This window comes from Polypterus senegalus, chromosome 1, assembly GCF_016835505.1.
Source record: "Polypterus senegalus isolate Bchr_013 chromosome 1, ASM1683550v1, whole genome shotgun sequence".
NCBI classification, from domain to species: domain Eukaryota; kingdom Metazoa; phylum Chordata; class Cladistia; order Polypteriformes; family Polypteridae; genus Polypterus; species Polypterus senegalus.
Genome location: NC_053154.1, coordinates 118,696,338 through 118,722,304, shown reverse-complemented (window position 1 = coordinate 118,722,304; position 25,967 = coordinate 118,696,338). Strand labels below are relative to the sequence as shown.

Below are 25,967 nucleotides of genomic sequence, written 5' to 3'. Positions count from 1 at the left end.
AACAACATCATTTTTGAAATTGTATAACCTTTATAAAATAAATAAAGCTTCTAGTAAAGACCCACATTAATACACAATGCCCATAAATATACATTATTACATTTCTATTAGCATCAGGATGAAAATGTAGAAGACCTTTAACACACAGTACAAAACAATAATTTCAGACAGTTAGAAAAAGAGAAGTGCACTGTAGCATTAATGTCTTAAAATGATTTGAACTTTAATTAGCTCCACAGATGACTTGCCAGTGGCACAGAAAACAAAGCCTGTTTTGTATATCACCTTAATGTATAAAATTAATAAAATCTTACCTTGGTGTTTTTGTTGTAACTGATATTTGTTGATGGAACAGAAATATTTCCTAAGTCACTTCTTATAATAACAGTTAATGGCTGAAAAGACATTCCGAGGACTTTAATTTCTTCAAATGTTATGTTGTTTGGATCCTTGTATCCATTAGTTAAAGGCTTTATTTTTAATATGCCCTGTTTGAAGAAAATAGTGTAATTATATTTTGATAAAGTAAACTGTTAATATCCATAAGAAATGCAACCCTAAACAGTAATGAGCAGTATATAAAGTTAATAGTACTGTATATAAAGTTGAGGTGGTATATGGTGGCTCTTAGGCTCAAGATCTGTGTTGGTAACTGGAAGGATGTCGGTTTAAATCCTGTTACTGTCAGAAGGGATCTCACTATGCTGGACCCTTGAGCTAGGCCCTTAACCTGAAAATTGCTCTGGGACACTGTACAGTGGCTGACCATGATTTCTGACCTCCAAAGTTCATGCGAAAAAACAGTTTCCCCTTGAGGATTAATACAGTGTACAAATATATTTATATATGACATAAACATACTGTATATATAAAATTAACATTCTTGCTGTTGTTGGATGGAAAAGTGCACTACTGCCTGTTGGGAATACAATGTATGTAAATTCACCCCTAAGCAAACTAGAATATTTTAGATTGATGAATAACCATAACTTTGTGTATTATAGCACTGGTAAATTTTAACATTTAACCAGCTTGAACGGGCTACTATTATTTTCTGGTTATTATTCTTAATTTGGGATGATTACAAAAATAAAGCATTAAGGTGTAACCACTGCTTCAACATATCAGGAAAAATGTAATAGTAATTGTAAAAAATGCATTAATAATTAAAATAATTTTACTGCATATAGAATTACTATGTAATCATACAGTAAAATTGCATTATTAGTATAGAAATCTGTAGAGTTAAGTTTTGTATGAAAATATAAATTCTTTGTAAGTCAAAAGCTAGAGACTATGATTTGGGAGTCTCATCATAGGAATGTGGTACCTGCTGGAAAACACTTCAATAGAAAAATGAAGCCTTTACTTTTATACAGGCATGCTCTGAGTCTTAAAAAATCCATTTAGGATGCCTATACTTCATGAATAAATAAGATGACTACTCAGATCAATGTAATGTATAAACTCTGAGACCATGCTAAGAAATCATATAAATTAGAGAAGAAAATCAGAAACCAGGAAAATTAGTCCTAATCCTAAATTTTCACTCTTGTTAACAATATTTTTTACTGCTGACAGTATGTACTGCATACGCATAATTTTAAGGCCTTAATTGTCTAATTTAAAAAAAAAAAACTACTGTGTAACCCCAAAGGTTTTGACATACTGTAAAATCTAAAGGAAGGAAAAAAAAACTGGGGAAGTTTTTCAGTGGTATAAACAGGAAATATAAAATATATATAGGGCAAACCAGAAATGGTTATGGCTACTACATATAGTACTTTGATTCAGGGCAAGTTTTGGAGAAAATTCTATTTTTCCCCTTTCAGTTGTATTTTGTAGTGAGCTGAAAAATTACATTGTTCTTTTTGATCTATATGCTTCCTTTAGGTCAGATTATCTCAAAGCACATGGTGAGCTACCACATCTATGCAGACAACACACAGTTGTATTTATCAATAGCACCTGATGACCCTGACACTCTTGTCTCTTTGATCCTGTATCTTACTTGTATTTCCAAATGGATAAGCATCAACTTTCTCAAATTAAATGAGGGGAAAACAGAAATCTTAATGAAAAATGGATATAGCAAGGGTTTTAGAAATAAACTTTGTCCTTCAGGTTTAAAAGTCAAGTTGGAGTTAAAGAATTTAGGGGTAACTATTGACTCTGACCTAAATTTTAAATCACATATTTATCAGATTACTAGGTCTGAATTTTTTCACTTAAGGAATATAGCTAAAGTTAGACCTCATAACTTTACAAAATGCTGAAAAATTAGTTCACACTTTTGTCAGTGTGTCAGTCAAATAGACTTCTGTAATGCACTCCTTACAGGACAACTTAAGAAAGACATCAGTTGGTTACAGTTAGTGCAGAATGCAGCAGCCGGAATCTTAACTAGAAAAAGAAATTCTGAACATGTTTCACCAGTCTGAGTGTTGTTGTATTGGTTACCTGTGTCACTTAGAATTGACTTTAAAATACTACTACTGGTTTACAAAGCCTTAAAACATCTCACCCGCCCCAATATTTTGGAATGTTTGCCCCCTTACTCTCCAAGTCATAAATTAATTAAGTTCTGCTTATAATTCCAAGAGTGGTGAGGTGGCTTTTTGCTGTTATGCAGCTAAAATTTGGAATATTTTACCAATAGAAATTCACCAGGCTAATACAGTAGAACTATTTTAAAAAACTGCTAAAAACCCTTTATTTTAAAATTATGTTTTCGCAGCTACATTTTTATTGCATTACTGTTAGTCTATATGGGCTTTGAATTATCATTTTCCTCTGGGTTCTGCAACTCTATACTAATCTGTACTATTCTCAGCTGTCTTTTCCGGGTCTTTTGTGGTGGCGATCTGCACTACCACCACCTGATCAAGGTACCATGTCCTGTGCCCTGTGTTTATGGATTGAATGGTGGGTGTTCCCGATGTCCACATGACCACCATCATCTTCAATTTCTTCCATGTGAAGCCTGAAAATCATGACTGATTTAGAACATCTAAGTTAGGTAGAATGCCCAGAAGGGCTGAGCAGTCTTTTTGCCTTGGAACCACCGCAGATTTTGTTTTTTTCTCCAGCCTATGTTTTTTTGTTTGTATGTTTTTTCTGTCCTCCTGGCTATTCAACCTTATCTTTATTACATACTGTATAACATTATTTTCTAATCTTGTTTGTTTATGTTTTATATTAACTTCCTTTTATTTAATTTTGTAAACTACAGTTTGTATGAAATCGGGCTATGTAAATCAGTACTGCAATACACAGTACTAGTGAATCATTAAAGTGGCCGTTGTTCATATCTTTGCTTTTTCATTTATTACGTAAAAATAAACTATATTAACATAAACCAGTTATAATAAATATGTTACAAAAATGATGAAAATGTATTCTGTACTTACAGAGTCATACAAGAAGTGATAATGAATATAGACGCCATTTTCTATTGTATCTGAAAATCAAAAGAACTTTATGAATTTAAGCTTATTCAAGTCTGTATCCCCAATCCTAAATTCTATAAACTGTGTATTTGTGTTTGTTTCATTAAAAACATACACAAAGATCTATCTATATGTCTGTCTGTCTATCTATCTCTTAGAATAACAAATACAAGGGGTTTAATGAATATATCATACATATCTTGAATTATAAGATTAAAAGTACAACAAATGTTAATATATATTCTCCTGTAATAAATTACTTTTTCATTGTCTTATGCATTAATTAATATTTAAGTTTTCAACTTTATAATATTGCAGGAATAAGTGATAATATAAAAAATAACATATTACCAAAAATGTAGAATTTAATTTTATTAGCAACACACCTCTGGATTCTCCATCATCCCAAAAGAATTCTCCACTTGCAGCATCATTGTCATCCAGTGCTATGATAAGCCCCAGTGGATTCCTACGACTGAACAGTAAGATAACAGTATTTATTTATCCTAACTCTGACAGTGTTCTCATATGCTGACCTATTATTGTGCCTTACAGGTCATCTTGCCTCAGTTGCAACACTAATTTTAGTGCCTTTGCACATAAACTCTTACGCCCCAAACCTAGTTTGGATTGATTTACCATCTTAACCTATAATACTGATGATCCTGACTTTTAGAATTGATGACATTTAGGATATTATCATCAGTTATAAACAAACAAATACATTAGATGCTTCTGAAAATCCATTCAAGTCAACGGTGGGTCAAAAATTACCCAAAGCATATGGCAATTTTTTATGTGAAGCTGCTGTACAAAAATATATTTAGAAATCATTTTGCTTTTTGTAAAGTTAAGTCACTTAACTAAAGCCCTTCACATTTCTGAGCTGAAAAGATGCTATTTAGGATGCTTGTATATGTTATAAACAAACTGTAAATGAAGAGTAAAATTCATTAAAGTATATTGTGTGTCAAAATTGACCCAAAGGACATGAGAGTTTTTATAATGTTTAGTAGTTCAACAAAAATGTCACATGTGGAAACATTTTTGCCTATTTAATGTTAGGGCATTTTACTAAAAGCCTTCATGTTACCCAGCTTAAAAAAATACTTTCAGGATGTGAGCAAACAATCTACTATTAATGAAGAGTAAAACCCAATAAAGTCAATAATGGGTTAAACTTGACTCGAAAGACATGCTAGTGTTCAAAATGTGTAGCAGTCACACACAAATCTAGCATTTGGAATCATTTTTGCTTTTTGGAAAATTAGGTCACTTTGCTAAAAGCCTTCACATTTTTTGAGGGGAACAAACATGCTACCCTAAATAGTAAAATTTAGTAAAGTCAGTAGGGAGTCAAAACTGACCCAAAAGGCATTGCAAGTTAAAGATTTTGTAGAAGCTGTATAACATATGTAACATTTAAATGTTTTTACTGTTTGTCATTTTAGGGAAACGTAGAAAAATGAAGAAAAAGTTACAAAGTTTCATCATGTACAAAAAGAAAACTGGGTCAAATTTGACCCAAAGATGTTGTAAGGGTTAAAGTATGATTTCTCATAGTAAATATGATTTTTTGAATATTTGCATTTGTCAATAACAAATATAGTGTGTGAGCAACTTTTTCTTTCTATGATCCAAACAAAAAAGACAAATGTTGCTTTCATATATTGACGTTTACTATCTAGCTGATGATGATAGAGCTTTGGCACAAAGTATGCAGACATATGAGAGGCACAAATATTTCATTGTTCATACAAAATTATACATAACTGGTCAATTTCATTCGAAGGTTTTAACCAAATATAATAATTTATTAACTCATTGAGGGCTGATGTCGACTTTTGTCCAAATTCACGGGTAAAGGACGGTAATCGGCTGTAAACTGCGACAAACCTTGCCCTTCTGTTTTAGTTTGTCTCTCCTTGCTAGAAGGAAAGTTAAATAGCATTTTGATTTGACAGAGATTCCCTGCGTGAGTAGCGAAGAGCAAACAATTTCTAAAATGGCATCTACATCTGGCGAGTGACTAAAGCTGATATGCAAATTAAAATACTCCATGGACGTTTTACGTATTATCGCTGAATCAGAATCTGACATGTCAGACTTGAAATTTGATGCAAGTGATCAGGAGATGGAGATCGAAAAAGAAAGTGAAGTACCAGCATCAGCCGATCAGTTCCCAGCTGATCTTGTAGTGCTGAACACGTTTGGGTAGCTGATGCGCCATGGTAGCATTCGCCTGGGAGGACCACCACTTATGATGACGAGAGGTACAAACTGTATTGCATCACACTGTGACTGCCACCGCTGTCCACCTGCTGTGCAAAGACAGCCAGTCCACCGTGCATTCCTGATGGCCATCGTGGTGCCCCTGCGCAGCCACAGAGATGCCAAACATGTGCCAACAGCAGCCACAGCATGTAGCCACAGACATTTTAGGTTGATTTATGTGTGAAACCATTGCTTTGTGTGCTTTTCAGAAAACTGATTTTTTTGGAAAAAATGTTCAGCCCTCAAAGAGTTAAACAACGAGCTGTGTAAGCCCATGCGGTAAAAAGCCTGGGTTCCTAGAAACCATGGATTCTGGCACTTCAGTCAATCAGTTGGATCGGTTGTGTATTAACGGCTTTGTGGGGTTCTCTTTCCTCAGCGGTTTCGCTTTGCTGATGTGCTCGTCTCTGTTGTCTGTCAGCGGCTAAGCGAGTTTCTCTCTCCTCAGAGGTTTTGTTTTGCCGATGTGCTCGCCTCGCTTGTGTATTAGCAGCTAAGTGAGTTTCTCTTTTCTCAGAGGTTTCATTTTGGCGACAGTCGATTTCTTTGAGCTTCATGCTGTAGCCTTGCACTTCTGGGGAGGACAGACACACTTCCCCTTGTAGACGTTTATATATAAGACTAGGCTGACCCGCCTTTTAAGCCGACCGACTTTTAAGTTGACCACTTCTTAAGGCAATTCAATATGTAGATCAATTTGACATTTTATACAAACTCATTAATTTGGTTATATTGCATTTGAGCGGTATTACTTTAATACTCGTAGTTTCTGTTATTTTTGTGATAAAATTTTTACTTTTTTTCTATATTGAGGTCGCCCTTTTGAACCCCCCTGATATTTACTACGCGGTGAGGCATTTGTACTCCATCAACATTAATTATTTCCAGAGACATAATTTTGTCTATTTTTCCAGCGCATCGCGCACAAAAGCAAGGGAATGATGGGAGCACCAGAACTCTGCTCACATCATGTCGCTTCGTACCACAAGCTGCAAGTAATAAGTCTGTGATAAGCGGAATACCGCTACGCTTTCCACTCACGGAACGGAAGGACAATCCCGACCGCTTTTATATAGTAAGAAAGAAGAAGAAGATATCGCACAGTCTGGAGTAGAAAATCATCTTTTACCTGAAAACGAAACTACAAATCCCATCGTGCATTGCAAAATGGACGGAGCGTGTGTGAAACTCCGCGCCTGCATAGCACTCACGGGACGGAAGGACACCCGACCGCTTTTATATAGAAGGATTCTCCGAAGAATAATAAAAAACTACTGTAGTGTACAGTAGTGTAATGTACTTTAAAGGGTATAGACTCACTTCAGATAAACCAAACCAGTTACTACACTATATTTTAGTACAGAGAAAAAATATACATATATTGCAATAGAAACATTTTTCATCTTATTCCAAAGTTGGAAAAGTGAACTTTTATTTGCAGATGTTTTGATTTATATATGTAAATAAACAAGTGTAATTCAATTATAGTAATATTTTTTATTTATTTTTCACAAGATTCCTGCAGTCTGAAAACTGACAAGAAAAGGTATAACAACTTTGAGAGGAAAATCAAGGCTTGAAATAATTGACATTATTTATGATTCTATAATCCATCCATCCATTTTCTAACCCGCTGAATCCGAATACAGGGTCACGGGGGTCCACTGGAGCCAATCCTGATTCTATAATAGTAAATTCTATTTATTTTGAATTTAAATTATATTGTAGTAATCATTTTATGAAGATAAACAAATTAATATGTAAACTGGCACAACATAGGCTGAAACACATGTGATTTAGAAATCCTCTTATACCTTAGTTTGAAAAAAATCAGGGCAATCTCATTTCATGCCACAATATAGCTGCTTTCCAAAAATATCATCATGTAAACTATTTGTGTTCTATTTTATTGTAATTTTTCATAACATCCAAAAAAAGGTTTAAGATACTGAAATTTGTTTTATAGCTTGGTTTTGACACATTTCAATCTACTGATTCTTTCTGCTTCATAATTAGCTAAAAGAACAATGGATTTGTTTTATTATTCCATTTTTAGCTTTTATATTGGCATTGCTAAAAAGGGAAACAGTCCTTGCAGATTAATTAGAGCACCTTGGGGGTGATATAATTGAATTGTACTGCACATGCTACATTTTTCTAGGTTGCAGGAGTTATTAATTTTGATATAAGACCTTGGAATTACATAAGCAGAGATACTATTGAGTTAATAACTAAAATGTATATATGCTTAACAAGCAAAATATATGGAAAACACACCTTAAAAAAATTCACTGTGCTCTAAAGTGATCAACATTTAGCATAATAGTTAGCAAATAAAAAAATAATAAATCCATGTTAAAAAAATCATATTTAAATAGGCCACCAATGGTGTCATGGCCTTATTTGCTTTGATAATTTTAAACAAATGTGGCAAATATATGAATATATAAAATATTAATCTATAAAAAGATCTCAAAATTATTTGTCTCATGGTAAAAATATTCCATAAAAAGAAGACTAAATGAATCCATATTGTGTACAAACTGTATAAAAACTGTATAACTCATTTTAAATGAGAAGTGGGTATATTGCTAGAGATGGATAGTTAAATTTCATTGCGACGTACCATAATTCATAGCCACTAGATAATACCCCTAATTAAAATATTATTTTGCTTAGCTAGGGCTTTTGCATTAGTAATCTACATTGTTTCAAATGCCCACTACATTCTAGACAGGGATCTATTGCAACCAAAATTTTCCACAAAAAATGTCAAGCAAGATTTAAAACCAGACAAAACCCCAGACAACATAAACTGACATTTAAAATGAAAATAATTATTTAAAATTTAAAGAAAATACAGAAATCTGGAGTAATTGCTGGTACACCAAATCACATTTTGAAAACGATTTTAATAAATATTGACCAAAACGAATATACTGTTCCACACTCAACAGTATATGATATTTCTCCCATATCCCAAAAATATGCATGTTAGGCTGACTGGCCCCTTCTCTGTGATTGAGTGTGAGTTAGTGACAGTTTATAAAGAACTGGAACCCGGTATGTGGCTGGTTTCTAGCTTGCATATTATGTTGTTTAGATTGGCGTCAGCATTCTTGGAACAGTATTGAAATGAGGGGGTTCACGTGTTTCCAGTAAGAAGCAGGTCAAGGTCTTTGTATTGTTACATGTACTATGTACTATGAAATTCTTACTTGCGTAATGTCCCTTACAGAAACAAAAACCAACATAAAATATTAGGTTCACAAAAAAAAAAACGATTGTTCACAGTTGAATCTGATACTAATAATAATAATCACAGTAACCAACACTAAACCCAACAAGAATCATAGAAAATATGTCACTTAATACGTTCATTTGATTGCAGTTTATCACATATGGTTCTGTTCTTAAATCTCACTGTTCAGAGGTTAATAGTTCCAAAACAATATCAAAGCAAGTAACAGATAACTCCTGCATCATTACCCTCCCAGCTGTTTCATCCAACCTGCCTGCACACACGCATGCTGCCCAGGTCATAGGCAACCCAACTGCCTCACTTTCCCCTGTTTCCACCAGGGTCTGTCCTAAGCTCAAAGGCTCAAAGGACTCAGGAACTGGGAAACACGTAAGAAAGTACTTCCACCATATCTTCAATCCTGTGTCTCCTGGATGATATGCCCCTCTAACGTTCCCCTTGGAGTTTTAAAAGTGCTGCTATATATATATATACATATAGCTTATATGAAAATTGTCCCTCACTTGAAGTTTTGAGTGCACTGATAAAAAACATATTACAATGTTGTCTCCTATTTGATTTTTGAGCATGCTGCAATAGAAACATTGATTCAAATGAGGTCTGCAGACAAGATCATCTTTGGATTTTCAAGCACAATGATGTTTTGAGCACAGTTTACATTTATATTTACTTACTGATGCCTTTATCCAAGTTGACTTACAACGTTTGAAATACAACTGGGTACGCTTCTTTTGTTTTTTCATTTGGAGTACAGGCAGGGGAAGTGACTTGCTCACGTCACACAATGTTAGTAGCGAGTATTGCTTCAAAGAGCTTTGTCCCCTTTGGTTGTCTGAGCATGAGGTGCACAGGAATATAAAAATGCAGGTAGTAGGATGATCAAACTGTACATAATCCTGGTAAAGTACAATTTTTAAAACAGCACAGTTTGGTACTTTTTAGTACCAGTACACATCACAACACTACTAAAAACTACAATTTCAACAGCAACAACAAGTACACAAATAAAAGTAGCCTCTTATTGCAATTGTGTGTTCTTTAAAACCCTACCAGGAAGCACATGTATGCTCATTTCCTTTAAACAGACAATACTATAAACATTCAAATCTGTGAATGTTGAGCTGCTGTGAGTGATGAAGCATGCCATGCCGAGATAAAAGTTATGAGCTGCTGATCAAATTGAAAGTGAGAATAATGTACTGAACAGCACAAATTGCTGTTGTTAAAGCAGTGAGTGATGAGAAAGTTATTATAAAGTTCAAGAAGGCATAGTGTAAATCAGCAAAGAATTGTAAAAGACCCTCTCCATATATTGTCCTCGTGTCTCTCTTCATGAAAGACTAGTCACTTATCAAGTTCTTATTTTAATTCAGGGCATTTTTCAGAAATTAAGAGCTTATTTGAAACCTGATAAGCCACCAAGTCTCCCCTCCTTTACTCTAAGACTTCCTTGTTCCCATACCAAATCTAATCCAAATAGTTTTACATAAATAAAAGAGAGGAAACAGATCTATTTTAAAACATTACTGGGAAGTTCAGTTTTTCATGTTGAATAATGAATTTTAATATCAGTTATTGAGTTTTTTTACCTGTAGACAGTAGTGACAGCTGGCTTTTGAGTGGGAAAGATGACACCGCCTCTTAGGTGAAGTCCAATTTTGTCAGCTGGAAGCAACATCTTTGTTTCTTGTTTACGCTCTGTTATCCTAATGTCCTGTTTCGAAAGAAAACATATAGGAAGGCTCTAGTAAACGCCAGCCATACAGTACCAATGATATGAAAGACATCCCGTCAGAAGGAATGCAAATGAAACATATATTATTTCTGGTAATTGTGCTCATATTTTAAATCTTGCTCACAGAACATTTTTACTTATAGCAGCTCTCTTAATCATTTACCTGAACATTAAACAATGATAATTTGGTTTGATATAGCATTCTTTGAAAATTCATAGTCATTACAAATGAACAAGCCACCGATTCAAAAACAACCAATCAGAATATCAAATTACAAACATTTAGCATATGGTATTATGCTATGTTAAAAGCTTGTTTGCAATGGAAAGATCAGAGCCATCTCTCTCAGCTGCCTTACATGTGATGCTCTCTAATCATTGCATTACATAACCTTCTTACCGGTATTTTGTTTCCAGTTGCAGCTACCATCACCGTTCACGCTTATCAGAACCCAAACTATTAAACCAATATCCAGTTTTTGAAAAATGTTCAAAACTCTTTTTTTTCACAGTTCATTACATTTGGGATACATGACATGTTTACTTTGATTGTTTGTTACCTTTTCATGTGATATTAATCGGTGCTTTAAAAAATGCTTTTTCAATAGCATGTATTTTCTGTTATGTTTTCCTTTGAATTTGTTCCATACTGTGTAACCTTCACTTCCAGTAAATGACACCTTTACCTTCATCAGATATGTAACACTACAGTTGTAGTTGTCTTCGTTATTTAATTATTTATGAAATGTTTGGTAAAGATGCACCTGCTAAACAAACTAAAGTAAACCTAGAAACTCCACCATGTTTTGATCTCTTGAGATTGCGGTATACTTTTCCCTTCCTGATATGGTTGCATTGTAACTAAGTGCATGTTTTTTATCACACAGACCTGACACTTTCACAGAACTAACATGCAGTGGTAAGTAGTTCTAACAGCTTGGACACTCTCTTAAAGGCATTTTGGCACGTGTTCTTAATGTTAAAATATAAAATTGTCTCAGGGACAATTCAACACTAAAGCACAACTACAGTTCATTTCAAACTCTAAAAGAACAAGTTCATACAGCAAAAACTACTGAAGCATCTCAAAAACAATTAAAGATCAAAACATGCTTATCGATAGTCAAAGTTAAACTATTTTTTGTTTCTTTTCAGTCTGAAAAATGTGAATTGTCCCCAGTTGTTAAAGAGGTGTTTATCTAATCCACAAATCTTTTATGAGAATATGCAATTTAAGAGAATACATTCAAATTAGTTATTTAATCTAATCTGCTCTCTTATTAATATTTTACCCGCCTTTATGGTGTGAGACTTTGCACTAGTCTTTTGACCTGCTGCTCCTCTAAATACACAGATATTTAACTTTGTACTTTTTAATATATCTAAAGCAGTTCAAGATGATTCTCACCTTGAAATGGACTATACAGTATTATACTGTATATTATATGGGTTACAAAATAACATGACAATTATTTCACCATTCAATACTACAATTCAACAACCACCCATTCTCTTAAAAACCAACACAATAAAAAATCAAATATAGGGAGGATTAAATTTTAGAAAGATTTGCCATCTAATGTATTCCCAGTTCCATTATTCAAAACAAGGATGAAGGGTCTTACGTTAGGGTACATCATGCATAATTATTTTCTGCATTTTTAAATTCCTAAATGAAAGAAACCTCAGATAACAACTGACTTAGACACAGAGCAGATGAGAGAAATAGCATCAGTATAATCCAAGTACACATTTCCACATCCTCTGTAGTATTAAATACTTGACTGTAGAATCTGTTCTGTATATTATTACTGACTGCTTAAGAAAAGATTTTGTAAATCACACTTACTGTGCTTTAGACCATTTGTTCTTTTTGTATGACAACTGCGTGCCCATAATGTTTTTGTTTATCCAATATTCTTGATATACACTGTATGATTTTATTTTGTAAGTTTTTTTTTATTTTGAACTAAATGATAATGGGTGGCGCAGTGGTAGCGCTGCTGCCTTGCAGTAAGGAGACCTGGGTTTGTTTCCCGGATCCTGCCTGCGTGGAGTTTGCATGTTCTCCCCGGGTGTTCCGGTTTTCTCCCACAGTCCAAAGACATGCAGGTTAGGTGCATTGGCAATCCTAAATTGTGCTTGGTGACTGGGTGTGTGTGTGCCCTGCGGTGGGCTGGCACCCTGTCTGGGATTTGTTCCTGCCTTGTGCCCTGTGCTGGCTGGGATTGGCTCCAGCAGACCCCTGTGACCCTGTGTTAGGATATAGCAGGTTGGAAAATGACTGACTAACTGATAATATTGCATTTGACAAGCAGTATGAGCCTTTAAATAATCCATATACAGTTAGATAAAAATAATATTGTGTCACATACAATATATTGCACTATAGGCTAGTAAAGATACAAAAAGCAGGCATTAGCTTACGCTGTATCATTTGGTTTCACCACTTGATGACTTAATAAATATCCTCAGCCATAACCCTGTACAGGCTATAGATACCATGTAAACAATATATCAAATTGTTTGAATAAATGTTTTATTAAAATTTTAGAATGAATCAATATCACTTTATTTAATTTTGAAATTCAAGCCTTACCGTTTCATATTCGTACCACACTGCATCCGGAATATAGGCTGTTACAGTGTCTGTACCCTAGAAAATGTGAAAGAAAATGCACAAAAAGAATATGGTTAAATTACACAGAAAACATCCAGTACATTTTTCTAAAAATAAGATTTAAAACATATTTAAAGATAACTGTAAAAATTAATGCATGTTAAATACTGCCTTAACATCATTATGAATAATTTTCAGATACTTTATGGCTCTCTTTTTAGAACATGCTAATGTGAGAAAGCAATGACTGATTTCTTCAAATAAATGTTTGCCTTTAAGACAATATAATTTTTTCACATTCTGCTTATATCAGCCTCCAAAGGCCAAGCACATAACATTCTGCTTTGTGAAAAAATGTGGCAAGTGTAAGTTTAACACCACATATTATATTATATTATAATGCATTACGCTGTATATTCAAATTGGTCTTTCACCAAAGTACAGTAGGTGAGTGTATAATTTACACAATAGCACTGTCATTATTTTCCTTACAGCGTTGTTTTTCTCCTCATTTTCAAGCAGGTTTGCAATTAAAACTGCCTTTTATATATATATATATATTGCTTTGCAAAATGGTGTTTGACATTTGCTGTTGGATATTATGAAATCTTTACTGCCAATGGCAATAGTTATGGTCATGTACAGAACATTTTTTCTATGCAAGATTTTAGCCAGTAAAGTTAATGAAATCCAAGATCTAACAAAAGATCAGAGAACTGTAAACCTTGATCTTATCTTACAAGATTGGCTAAGGAAATCTCACCAGGCTCTAGTTTAGATAACAAGAATGTGAGAGTAAGCCTCATTTAAATTCACCTAATTATTTTCTAATGTAAGCCTTAGTGGCCATCAAAGAATGGTTAGTTTTACTTTTACACAAAAAAGGGAAAAAAGAGACCATGATTGCCTGACCTGTCTCTTTAGGGCTTCTTAATTAGAATAGATTTGCTATGGTTTATATAACTTTCGAATACAGACCTCACCCTGAACTTGGAATAAAACACACAGAATAAATTGGAAACTTTTCCTTTATACGCACAAGAGCTATTTCTTTGTAGTTTAAATGAATGAATATAATAATGAACAAATGAATTATAATAAAGCTGACAGAATACAAACTAATCAAAAAATAAAAAAAACAAGAAAGTTTTTAATTATTTTTATAGGTTATTGCTAAATAAAATTGAAAATGTGGTTCATTCCAATAAAATAAAGCAAATGCATTATATCACAATTAATAGTAAAAAGTTAATATTTAAAAAATAATTCTTAATAAATAAATATGGGCATGATTGTGAAAGGGACTTTTTGATCTTAATAATGGCTTTCGATACTTTTTTGTCTGTTAAAATTTCACTTGAAAGTTTTTTTCCATATGTACCTTTAATGTTAATGCATGTACAGTACAATGAAGTTACATACTTTTTGCTGTATTATTATCTCAGTAAGCCTATGCATTTTACATTTGCAAAATTATGTGTTAGAGTGAAATAAATGATTTCTTGTATTGCATACAAAATAGCGGTTCATTTTAAATACATTTTTACATTACTTAAACCATTATGTTCTAATACCTTCAACGCTAACTGATAAAGCATGTTCTCACATGAACGCTTCTGATCTGTAGGGCTAAAATTGTGACTGTAAGTTCAAAGTTGGTGCCGTTCATTCTATGACCTATCCACTCTTACTGTGCTCATCCATCCATTATGGAAGCCTTTCTGTCTAATTTTTGAGTCTGTCTGAGTTATCTGGATGATAATTAGCTTCAAGGAACTGATACGTACATCAATATAATGTTGTTGAACATTGACTTTATTTTCAGTTCAACCTTTTGCTTTGCATTCATACTTAAAATAATGCTCCTACAAACTCAATGCTATTAAATACATATAACCCCCACTACGGGGGTACATGTAGTCTGGACTGCACCGGTTGACATTATCAGAAGGGGTAAGCTTGATGAAACGATTGAGAGTCTGCAAGCCTTCAGTAGTGAGAATGACCACGCTGCATTATACGACCGGGTGTCCACGCACTGTATTGTGTAAAGTATGAACAACTCTCTGTTACGGAGCGCTATTCACCAAGTTACTCAGGGACATGTGGAGGTCTTCATCCACAATGGGTGACACTAACTCTAAGTGACACCACTGCTTTAGTTTTATGACTGACAAGGTAAAAGCATCTTTTGCTACCAGTTCATTCATGTGTTAAGGTCGCTGCAATGAAAAAAAGTCTGAAGTAGTATAAGCCTCCGTAATTCTGAGTTTTTATAAGAAATCTATTAATTTATTCCATAAGGTAGAAGTAGTAAATAGCTGTGTCAAATATTTCAAATATTAATATGTGTGCTTCATTTTGAATGCTTAAAGTTTAAATATTCTTAGGACAATGCCTCTAGCACTCTCCAAGTGGTCAAAGACAATTCCTAGGAATACCAATATTGCATTGTGCTTTGCCAGGAGCTTCCATCGACTGATTACTATTTAAAATGTAAGCCAACATTAAAAGAAGCTAAGTGTACACTTTCTTGAGAGTTATTTTTATTCTTTCATACATCTGCAGAGCCATATGATGGATTTCAGGTAATCCTGATGAACCACCTGGAGTACTTGTAGGTGCTGAATAAAAGGAGCCACCTCACTCCAGTCTGGGAGGCAGAGTTGGGAGGAGGTGGACGAAGCTTGCTGGGAGAGGAGTGGAGGCGGCAGAGAAAGAAGGCAAGAAAGAAGGAAGAAGAAGAAGATGATGACAATGAAGAAGAAGAAGGGACTGAGCATTATGTGAGGTGGGGAACAAGGGAAAATCGCTGCCCCACAAGAAAAAAACATGTGTTGCCTTGGACCTGCATCTCTGCGCCTGTCTGTGTTCGGGTTTAAGGCGGCTGCACACCCTGGTATTCTGCAATATATATATATATATATATATACACACTGTGTATAAAGCTGCAGTTTCTAAAAGAACATATATTCTCAGGGACCATGTACCCACTGCTAGATACATTTAATCTTTATCATAAGTGTTTAATTTTCTGCACAAATTAAGATCCAAAATTGCATTTTTTGTGGGGTAGGGTCTAGAATGGAACTCCAAAAAGCCCAAAAATTATGCAAACAGTATACAGCATGTGGGGTTTTCCTCATACTGGTGAGTCAGGGGCGCTGCAAAAAAAAAAAAACTGATTTCAAAGCATTCATAAGTAATTCTTATAAACACATTATTTTACTCAAAACTTGATTGATTTTGGAAGACAATTATTACTTTTAAAAAATATTTTAAATCGGTACCCCGTTTTTTAAAAATGTAAGACTATGAAAGGCTCACATTCCATTGCAAACAATATACCAGCTTTGGTAATTTGTTCAAAATGTCTCTTATATTTTTTTTCTCTTTAATTAAAGCATTGACTTCAAGATCAATACAATTAATAAATTTTAGATCAATAAACTGTATTGTACAATAATATCTCCCTACACTCATTTAGATAGGAGAGAAAGTATTTAATGTAAAATAATCATTCTGAGATACTAATATATCCAAAAAAATCAGCAATGGTTTATCTTGATCAGTTTTTCTGAGGACAGTTAGACTGGTTAAGGTTCTTTTGGCTGAGCAGAATAAAACAGATTATCAGATTATTAACTAAACAGTAATGTCCCATTAGGTGTTTCCCAAAACAAAGCTGCCAGAGGGATTATTGTAATCTCATGATTATCTAATAAATAAGAAAAAGATACAACCAATGGACTTTTTTAGAACATCCAAGTCCAAGTGAAGCATGGAACCTGAAAAAACTCTTATTAGTAGGGCCTTGATCAGGATACATTTAGGATATTCTGAGATGAGAAAGATATGAGTGATCCACATTTTAGAATTAGAATTAAAGCATATTTTACACAGATTGAGGAAGAGTATATTTTATTGAATCCTTACTTAGTTTCACTAAACGAAAATCTTAATAAAAGGTCCTGTTCCCAATGGCTTTTCAATTTGCAATGTACCATAATTCTTAGCCACTAGATAATGTCCCTAATTAAAATATTATTTTGCTTAGCTAGGACTTTTGCATCAGTAATCTACATTGTTTCATATGTCCACTACATTCTAGACAGAGATCTATTACAACCAAAGCTTAAATTTGCAGCAAAAAATGTCAAACAAGACATAAAACCAGACAAAACCCCAGACAACATAAACGGATATTTAAAATGAAAAGAATTATTCAAACATTTAAAGAAAATACAGAAATTTGAAGCAATTGCTGGTAAGAGTACATTTTATTAAATCCTTACTTTCATTAACTGAAAATCTTAATAAAAGGTCCCGTTACCAATACCTTTTCAAACTGGCAGTTTTTCTTTTTTATAATAGCTAAAAAGTATAATCATGCATTACATTTGTAAATCAAGTAAGATGCTAATTTTATTTAACTCTTCACGTTATCATTAAAAATGCCTGGTGTAATGTAAAAATAGAACTTTGACATATATTGATTAAAGCAGTGCCTCAAGAACCAGTATTTGTTTTTTTATTTTTTTTGTTTCTAATTTTGAAGTCAAAGGCTTATGCTGCCTTTTCCTAAACTCCAAAAACATGATTTTATTTCCTAAATTGATGGTTTATACATTTCTCCATCTACAAAAAGTAATAACACTTTGTGGATGTTGCTTTTAAATGGGTTCAAAGTGTTATTTGTGTTTAGAAAGCTTGGTAAACACTGTTCAGTTTGTTGTGAAAAACTTATGCTTGTCTGTTAAGAGTGTTTATTCCACATATTACTACAAAATATTTTCATAATTACTTAAAACTAATCACACTTGTGAGAGATCCTGTGGTTTCTGAGAGGCTGAATTCTGTAAACCAATGATTTGCTTACTGTATCCAATCATTTAATCATGTAATAATTGTTTTTTGCACTTTGTAGTACCTAGGACAATGCCTCCAGCACTCTCAGAGTGGTAAAAACCATACTACTGCATCGTGTTTAGCTAGAAGCTTCCTTCAACTTATTATTTTATGAAGTGTTAGTCAATATAAAAAGATTAAAAGAAAATTTATTTTGTGTAATTTTTTCTTCGTCTTCATCTTATATGCTGTACTAGAAGGGAAGGATGTATTTTTTTACACACACACACACACGCACACACACACACACACACACACACATATATATATATATATATATATATATATATATATATATATATATATATATATATATTATTGCAGATAAGCCCTTGCCCAGCCAGAACCCCTATATAGTGGAAGGAGTGTGGGAAAGATCATATTCAGGGCACTACCACCCCCGGAGTGTTAGATGGCACCCCCCCAGGTTACAGCGATTACTACGATTCCCACAGGGCTCCATGGGAGTTGAAGTTTGAAGCAGCCCTGTTAGGTGTTGTGGGCTCTGTCAGGTCTGAGCCTTTTGTATCAGAACTTCTGCCACACCTGGAATTGCTACCCGAAGCAGATCACAGAAAACCTGTAGCTCTATAAACTGAGCCAGCCGCCTCTACACTGGGAGCCAGAGTAGGGAGGGAGGTAGACAAAGATTGCTGGAAGAGGAGTGGGGGTGAAGAGAGAGACAGAGAGGGATGAAACAGAAGAAGAAAGGTAATGTGTTGTGTTGTGCCATTGGCACTTAACTATAATGTGCTGCTGTGGGGAGTGAGGGAGAGCGCTTCCCCACATGAATAAAATGTGCACTGTGATTAAAACTTGTGCCTTGTGTCTGCTTGTGACGGGTTTGGGCAGCTGGAGCGCACAGGTCTGGTCACAATATACATATATTACTGAATTTGATCTTATATTTCATATTATACCTGCTTTTTTATTTTATTCTGATGAGTAGCTGACTTGCAATTGACTGACTTTACATCTGGGTAGCTTCTCCTTCCCTTGTGCTTTACAGCACCATAACAGACTGGTTTTTCACAGTTTTGAATTGGACTAAGCAGGCTATAAATAAATGGATGAGTTTATAGGTATAAAATGTCATTATGCAATACAAATATATTCTCGTTCCATTATTTTTTACTTATTTCCCTTATTTATGCTCATGAGGTTCTGAAGCCTATCCCTACAACAAGGAATAGAGGAACATGGCCAGGGTAGTTTCAACTTGCTCGTTAATAACAGTACAGTGAAAAGACATTGGGAATCGTGTAGAGTTGGCACTTATCCTAAACAAAAATTAGGAGCACCCTAGGGCAATGGTGGAAGTTTCGAAGGGGGGAATGAAGAATTTGTTTTTTCCAAAAATGATTGTCTATGCAAAATGCATTCACTACAGTTATTGACAACAGTTTCACCGTAGACATAGCAATAAATACATTGGTGCAACCATACCACCAATAGTAAGTGCAAACGTTAGTGTTTTAAGTGCAAACTATATTCATTGACAACATTAAAAAAACACATAGCTCCTAAAATATTGCTGCAATAGTTTCAGCTTGCAGCAACATCTGTCTTTAGTCTTTCCTTTTCCATATATATTTAAAGTTGCTTTAAAGGTTTAAATTCAGAGCACAATCTATGTTATTATAACTTTGATCGTGCTTCACTGTGTGGTAAATATATGCCACCTCAGCTGCTGTCACCTATAATATCAATAATCATAAGTAATAGGCTACTACTTTATATATATCTTTTTATTATTAGAACTCAAGAGGATGTTTTTCCTATTAGCTAATATTATTACCCAACTCTGTGCTATCCATGATATTGGTTATATGTAGTTCTGTCTGAATTATTATTTAGTTATCATTAACAGTTATTATTAATCAAATTAGTAAATTCAAAATATCACTGTTGCATCATTACCATGTCTGGGGTGATTTGTGAGGCAGGAGTAATTGTGCAACACTTCTTTCCATTAGCCAGCTTCTTGACATCACATACACCAACATGTGCAACAGAAAATGCTCTATGTCACAATTTACAGTGTGCTCTTTAGGTATCTCTGTAATGGATTCAAGCCATGGATAATGGCTTTCACAATACAGGCAATAATGCTGTAAACACCTCTATTTTGTGGCAGGTCCTGGATTCACATTAGAAGCAGAAGCCATTCTCTAACACACTAGCACTAACTAACTGCCATTAACAGCCTAACTAACTAACAGCCCAACTAACTAACAGCCATTGGCACACAACAAACATGACACAGGCAAAGCAGAGTGATAAAGAGCTCATATTGCTTCCTAATTTATTTATTTAGCTAACATACCTTAATATGTTTTCTTAAGAAAAAAATGAATATAGCTGTATTATAGATCATTTTCATAAACTAAGTCATGTATGAAATATGGAACAAATATCATTCAGTATTGATTTGTTAAGAAGTGCAACATGTCATTTTTAAACACGAAATGATTCTATAAAACAAGGAATGGGTGGTAACCCTAGAATCATGGTATAACTTGAGATTATAAATGAAATATGGCCTAAACACTATGAGGTGGTATGAATTAAAAATGTGCAGTTAAAAAGCTGTCAAAAATATTTATTTATTCAACTTTATTGTTGAAGAGATGCTAAAACTAGACAATGTGATATAAAGGCTGGGCCATTGGACTTTAAGCCACAAGTTGTCAGCTCAGCCCCTTCCTAAATCTGACTGTATGACTCAAAGCAATTTAATGTGTACTATTCTTAAGTCTCCTTCAGCAAAAGCATATAATCAATATACAAAAAAAGAAATAAGAATGAAAAATATGAGCTGGGTAACTGGACAGAACCTTAGTTTTAAACATACTATATGTTAAAAGTAAATGAAAGTAGAATATTAAGAAAAAAAAGAGATGATACTGACTGCAGTGCAATAATCCTCACAATAGTGAGAGCTTTGATAAATTGCATTTTGCAGAATCTGGAACACAAGATACTAATTAAACTAGCAGTTCACTTGGAAAAGTGAATTCATTTCTGTTTAAGAGATTAGTTGCAATAGAAACCTCAATCCACTGCAGCTTTCATAAGTCTGGTCTTGGCTCCACTAATTGAAACTGTACTGTGCCCACTTTTAATAACTTAAAATCCAGAAGCAGTATGTTATTCTACTGAATCACATTTTACAGTAAGTCCTCATTTACATTTAAATGAAAATCTGAAAATAAACTTGTATTACAGTATTTTAAAAGTCATCTTACAGGATCCAGGACTGGGGTGATAAGGAGACCAGATCCCCACATAAACTGCCGATCAACATTCCATGTCATGTTGTCTTTGGGAAACCTGTTAAAAAAAAAAAGTAAAAATCTTACTTTAGCAATGAATGTATTCAACATGGAAAGCTTTTAATTATAATAGCAAAAAGAATAAATTATTTTCAGTAAAACAAAGCAATAACTTGGACAAGGCTTATAGAACACCCTTGAATGAACTTTATGGAGCAGCTGGAAGGTTAGTCTTGGGTACTTGAGGAGAAGTGCACAGTATACATGAGGTATTCAGCTAACTGTTACCAGTGACCTTTAGGACAACAATGGACAAACATAACAGCACAGGCCATTTTCTAATCTATGAGATTTCATTTTGCTGCAGATTATCTGTTGCTCTGGGTTTGAATTCTAAGCAAGAACATCTTACATTGGGTCACACTCTCTTGTGCCTCTTTGTCAAGGAGGTTTAGAGTTATATTGTTGTCTTTTGGTGGAACTCCTCAGCACATAAATACAAGATGACTTCTCAGAAAGTATATAAAGATAAGTAGATAGTCCTGCAGTAATATCATTTCTTTCATCATGGTCTCTTTAAATGTTCTCTAAATTGTTTTCTAAACAGTAAAAATAAAAAGTAAAAAATGTAAACATAACCTGAACTATTATAACAACTTACTCATGCATCATTGGTCGTACAACTGTGGACCCTTTCACATGGGCCTGATAGAAGAGGGTGTAGAGATATGGCAGCAGAGTGTAGCGAATGTTAAGGTAGTTTATAGATGTCTTCACTAAAAGAGAATCTGCACCAAAATAAGCAGGATCTTGAGGCTGTCATAAACACACAGCAAATAGAGAATTTTTAATACTTAATATTTGATCATTAATATTTTATTAGACAAAATTAGATTTTGAAAATCAAAAGGTCATTCTGCACACTTGGAAAATGAAGAGGCTATGCATGCCGCAAACTTTTGTTCCAGCGTTTTTGAGTCACATGTTGATATAGGTAACAATAAGAACAGCAATGACAGCAGTAAACTATAATATTGGCAACAACTGATAGTGCCACTTGTCTTCTGAAATACCTCTGCTAGTATTATTATGTAGAGGCCATTCCCTTTCATGGTTTAATTGATTTAGATTTGGTAATGGTAAAGCAGTTATCAGAATTACAAATATGATTCACACTTTATCATGGTCGCATGCAGAATTTCTTGAAAAGATGTAATGATTTTTTTTTCTAAGCACATCATTAAACATAATTTGTATTAAAGAAACAGAAATGTGCTCAGAATGACTGATACCAGTTCTTACACAATCATTAACACATTTTCTAGCATCAAATTTTAAAAGTAATTACCCACACTTTTTAGATGTTTTCATTTTCTGATATTATAGTTCGACATTATTTTGAACATGTTCACCAACCTCTTTCAGGTTTGAGAGCTTGAGGTTACATTGAGTTGGTGTTCTTTAAGACTAATCCTGGCATACAGCTTAAATAACGCAACACTAGATGGGGTGCCAGACCAACGCTGGTGATACTCATACATAAACTCATGAGCAATTTAGATTCATCAATCTATCTAGTCCTCCAGGATGTCTTCTTTACAAGAATAAGTAATCACTGATAATGGATTGGATGGATAAATTCCAGCTATTTAAGAGCCCGATATATCTCATCCATATTGCATGGTTTCCATTACACATTGCCATAATATTTAAACGGTAAGGTTTTTCCATCTTAGCAAGAATAACTAACTTTATATCCTTCTGCATTGTGATTTCTTGCATATGGATAAAATGCTCCAACTTGCATCCAGCGCCTGCACAACTCTTCAGTGGTATCATCAAAAAATCCACAAATGTCTGCTCCAATCTAAAAGAAAGATAAAAGGACAGATAAATATCAGACAATGTAGTGTCACTGTTAAACCATTCTGGAAATCTATATTCTGATATTCTCACATTTTCATCTGACACATGTGCCTTGGACAATGGATGAAGGGCAATAACCTTTTTTGAAGTGGACATCATTACATTATAAAGCACAACCACATGCATATTTACATTTATCTAAACTGGGACAACTATATGGCATATTTTTCAAGTTTAGAAAATAACTGTTTTTAGCTACACTTTTACATGTGCAATAGCAGTAGTAATAGCACTGTGCATATATAGTACATTACATTTCAAGCTTATCACTTTCTTAAAATCTTGTAGAAGTTACTTTAAACATTAGGGTGGAGTTTCAGCCAGGAAATAAAGCATTGCAGATTGGACAAAGAATGGTTGTCACACATAAGAAACAGAAAAGGATGATCTGCTGCATGACTTTACACATTAAATACTGTAGACATCATAATAAATGTGACTAGATGGATGGAAGGGTGGCACGGTGGCGCAGTGGGTAGTGCTGCTGCCTCACAGTTAAGAGATCTGGGTTCACTTCCCAGGTCCACCCTGCGTGGGGCTTGGGTGTTCTCCCCAAGATTCATTGGCAATTCTAAATTGTGCTTGGTGTGTGCGTCCCCTGTGGTAGGCTGGTTTCCTGCCTTGTGCCCTTTGTTGGCTGGGATTGGCTCCTGTGATCATGAATAATCCACTGCATCCACTTAACAGTGTCATCTCCAGACAGAGGAGTAGCTTCAGTGACAGTCTTTTGTCACTGTCCTGCTCCACTGACAGACTGAGGAGATCGTTCCTCCCCCACACTATGCGACTCTTCAATTCCACCTGGGGGAGTAAATGCTAACATTAATTTTATTTCAATTTTTTTCATTTTTATTACTATTTAATTTAATATTGTTTCTTTGTATCAGTATACTGCTGCTGGATTATGTGAATTTCCCCTTGGGATTAATAAAGTATCTATCTATCTATCTATCTATCTATCTATCTATCTATCTATCTATCTATCTATCTATCTATCTATCTATCTATCTAGTTAGCATATAGCGGGTTGGAAAATGGATGGAAGCTAAAAATTGCAATGTGGTAACAAAAATTGCTTCTGGTTGCATTATTTTGTACCTTATTATTTCCACTCTGTATACATGGACCTTGGGAAGGCCTTGGGAGCCTTCTCATCTATTTTGGGAAACACACCACTTAAAACTTATAGTAATGTCACATAAACATATATTGGAATATAGCAATAACATTCATTGATATCATTTTCAATATTTCATAAAAGGTTAATTTGAAAGGCAACATATGATACCATTGGCTTTAAAGGTCATTCTCCTTTTGTTTTTAAACAATTAATTAATATTTAACCTATAATAAACTGAACTTACATAAGGCATTCCGAAAAGGTTAAATTCCAGCATTCCAGGAATCGCCCATTTGATATCATTCCAGTTTGCTGCATTGTCACCTAACCAGTGTCCAGAATGTTTGCCTGATCCCGCAAATGAGGACCTGGAGAGAATAAGGCTTCTTTTTCCTGGAAAAACACGTCTTATAGCTCTGCCAAAAAAAAAAACAAAACAAAAAAAAAAATCAGTCTGTGCTATTAAATATGTGTACCATTGTATTTCCATTTATCTATACAGTTCAATAAAGGAACACTGGTGCAAAACAGCATTGGATGCAAAGTAGAAATTTCCATCACATTGCAGAGCACTATCATACCACATTCAAATTTACTTTTAATAGGCAAACTGAGAGTTGATAACTACCTTAGCATTCACATCTTTGGAATATGGGGGGAAATGGACTACACAGAGGAAACGCAGACTAACATGGTGAAAATGTATAAAATTCATAGACAACAGCTAAGCTAGGGACAAGAACCTTTGACGCACTAGTGCTGACCACTACTTTTTATACTGCCTTTCATTGCAATGCCAATTAAATTAATTCACACTTTTGAACCCTGCATCGTCCCCTAGATAGATAGATAGATAGATAGATAGATAGATAGATAGATAGATAGATAGATAGATAGATAGATAGATACTTTACTGATCCTGAGGGAAATTTAAAGTATATATGTTCTTGAGCAAAACAGCTAAATTGATGCTTTGAGTATATTACTGAAACTCTGCTAGCTGTTCATTTAGGAAAATATGCAACTTAGGATAATTCAACCTTAAAACAACTTGTTTCATAGCAGTGCAAGCTGATTTCTTAAGGCTTTTTTTACATAAATTTAAAATAAAACAAATAAATTGAAATACTTTTGGTAATCCATGGATCTGCATAACATCATCTAGAAAAAGGATGCAGTACAAAGTTGTTTTACTTTTCTCAGCAGCATCTTGTATGCTAGTCATGACATATTCATAGAAATAGGAAGGACATTTCCAGTAAAGCAATCACCAATCTTCTTTAATATTGATAACTTTCATAAGAGTAGCTTTATTGAAAAGAATGCATGGCTTTAAAAAGAAAATATCAGAGGTCAATTCACTGAGCAGATTTCTTACTTACCTCTTTAGTTTCTGCT

At 34.1% G+C, this 25,967-nt stretch overlaps 1 protein-coding gene across 1 annotated transcript in view; it reads right to left on the bottom strand.

The window, feature by feature from the left end:
* Nucleotides 1-25,967, bottom strand: part of si (sucrase-isomaltase (alpha-glucosidase)) — a 191,640-nt gene that overhangs the window by 95,423 nt on the left and 70,250 nt on the right. Inside the window, exons 16-24 of the mRNA XM_039756899.1 lie at nucleotides 24,814-24,985; nucleotides 23,274-23,390; nucleotides 22,185-22,339; nucleotides 21,497-21,581; nucleotides 13,320-13,376; nucleotides 10,575-10,699; nucleotides 3,836-3,924; nucleotides 3,411-3,460; nucleotides 315-488 (exon numbers count right to left, since the gene is read on the bottom strand). Of these exons, the coding sequence (XP_039612833.1) occupies nucleotides 315-488; nucleotides 3,411-3,460; nucleotides 3,836-3,924; nucleotides 10,575-10,699; nucleotides 13,320-13,376; nucleotides 21,497-21,581; nucleotides 22,185-22,339; nucleotides 23,274-23,390; nucleotides 24,814-24,985 (1,024 nt within the window). The remainder of the gene's footprint in view (nucleotides 1-314; nucleotides 489-3,410; nucleotides 3,461-3,835; nucleotides 3,925-10,574; nucleotides 10,700-13,319; nucleotides 13,377-21,496; nucleotides 21,582-22,184; nucleotides 22,340-23,273; nucleotides 23,391-24,813; nucleotides 24,986-25,967) is intronic.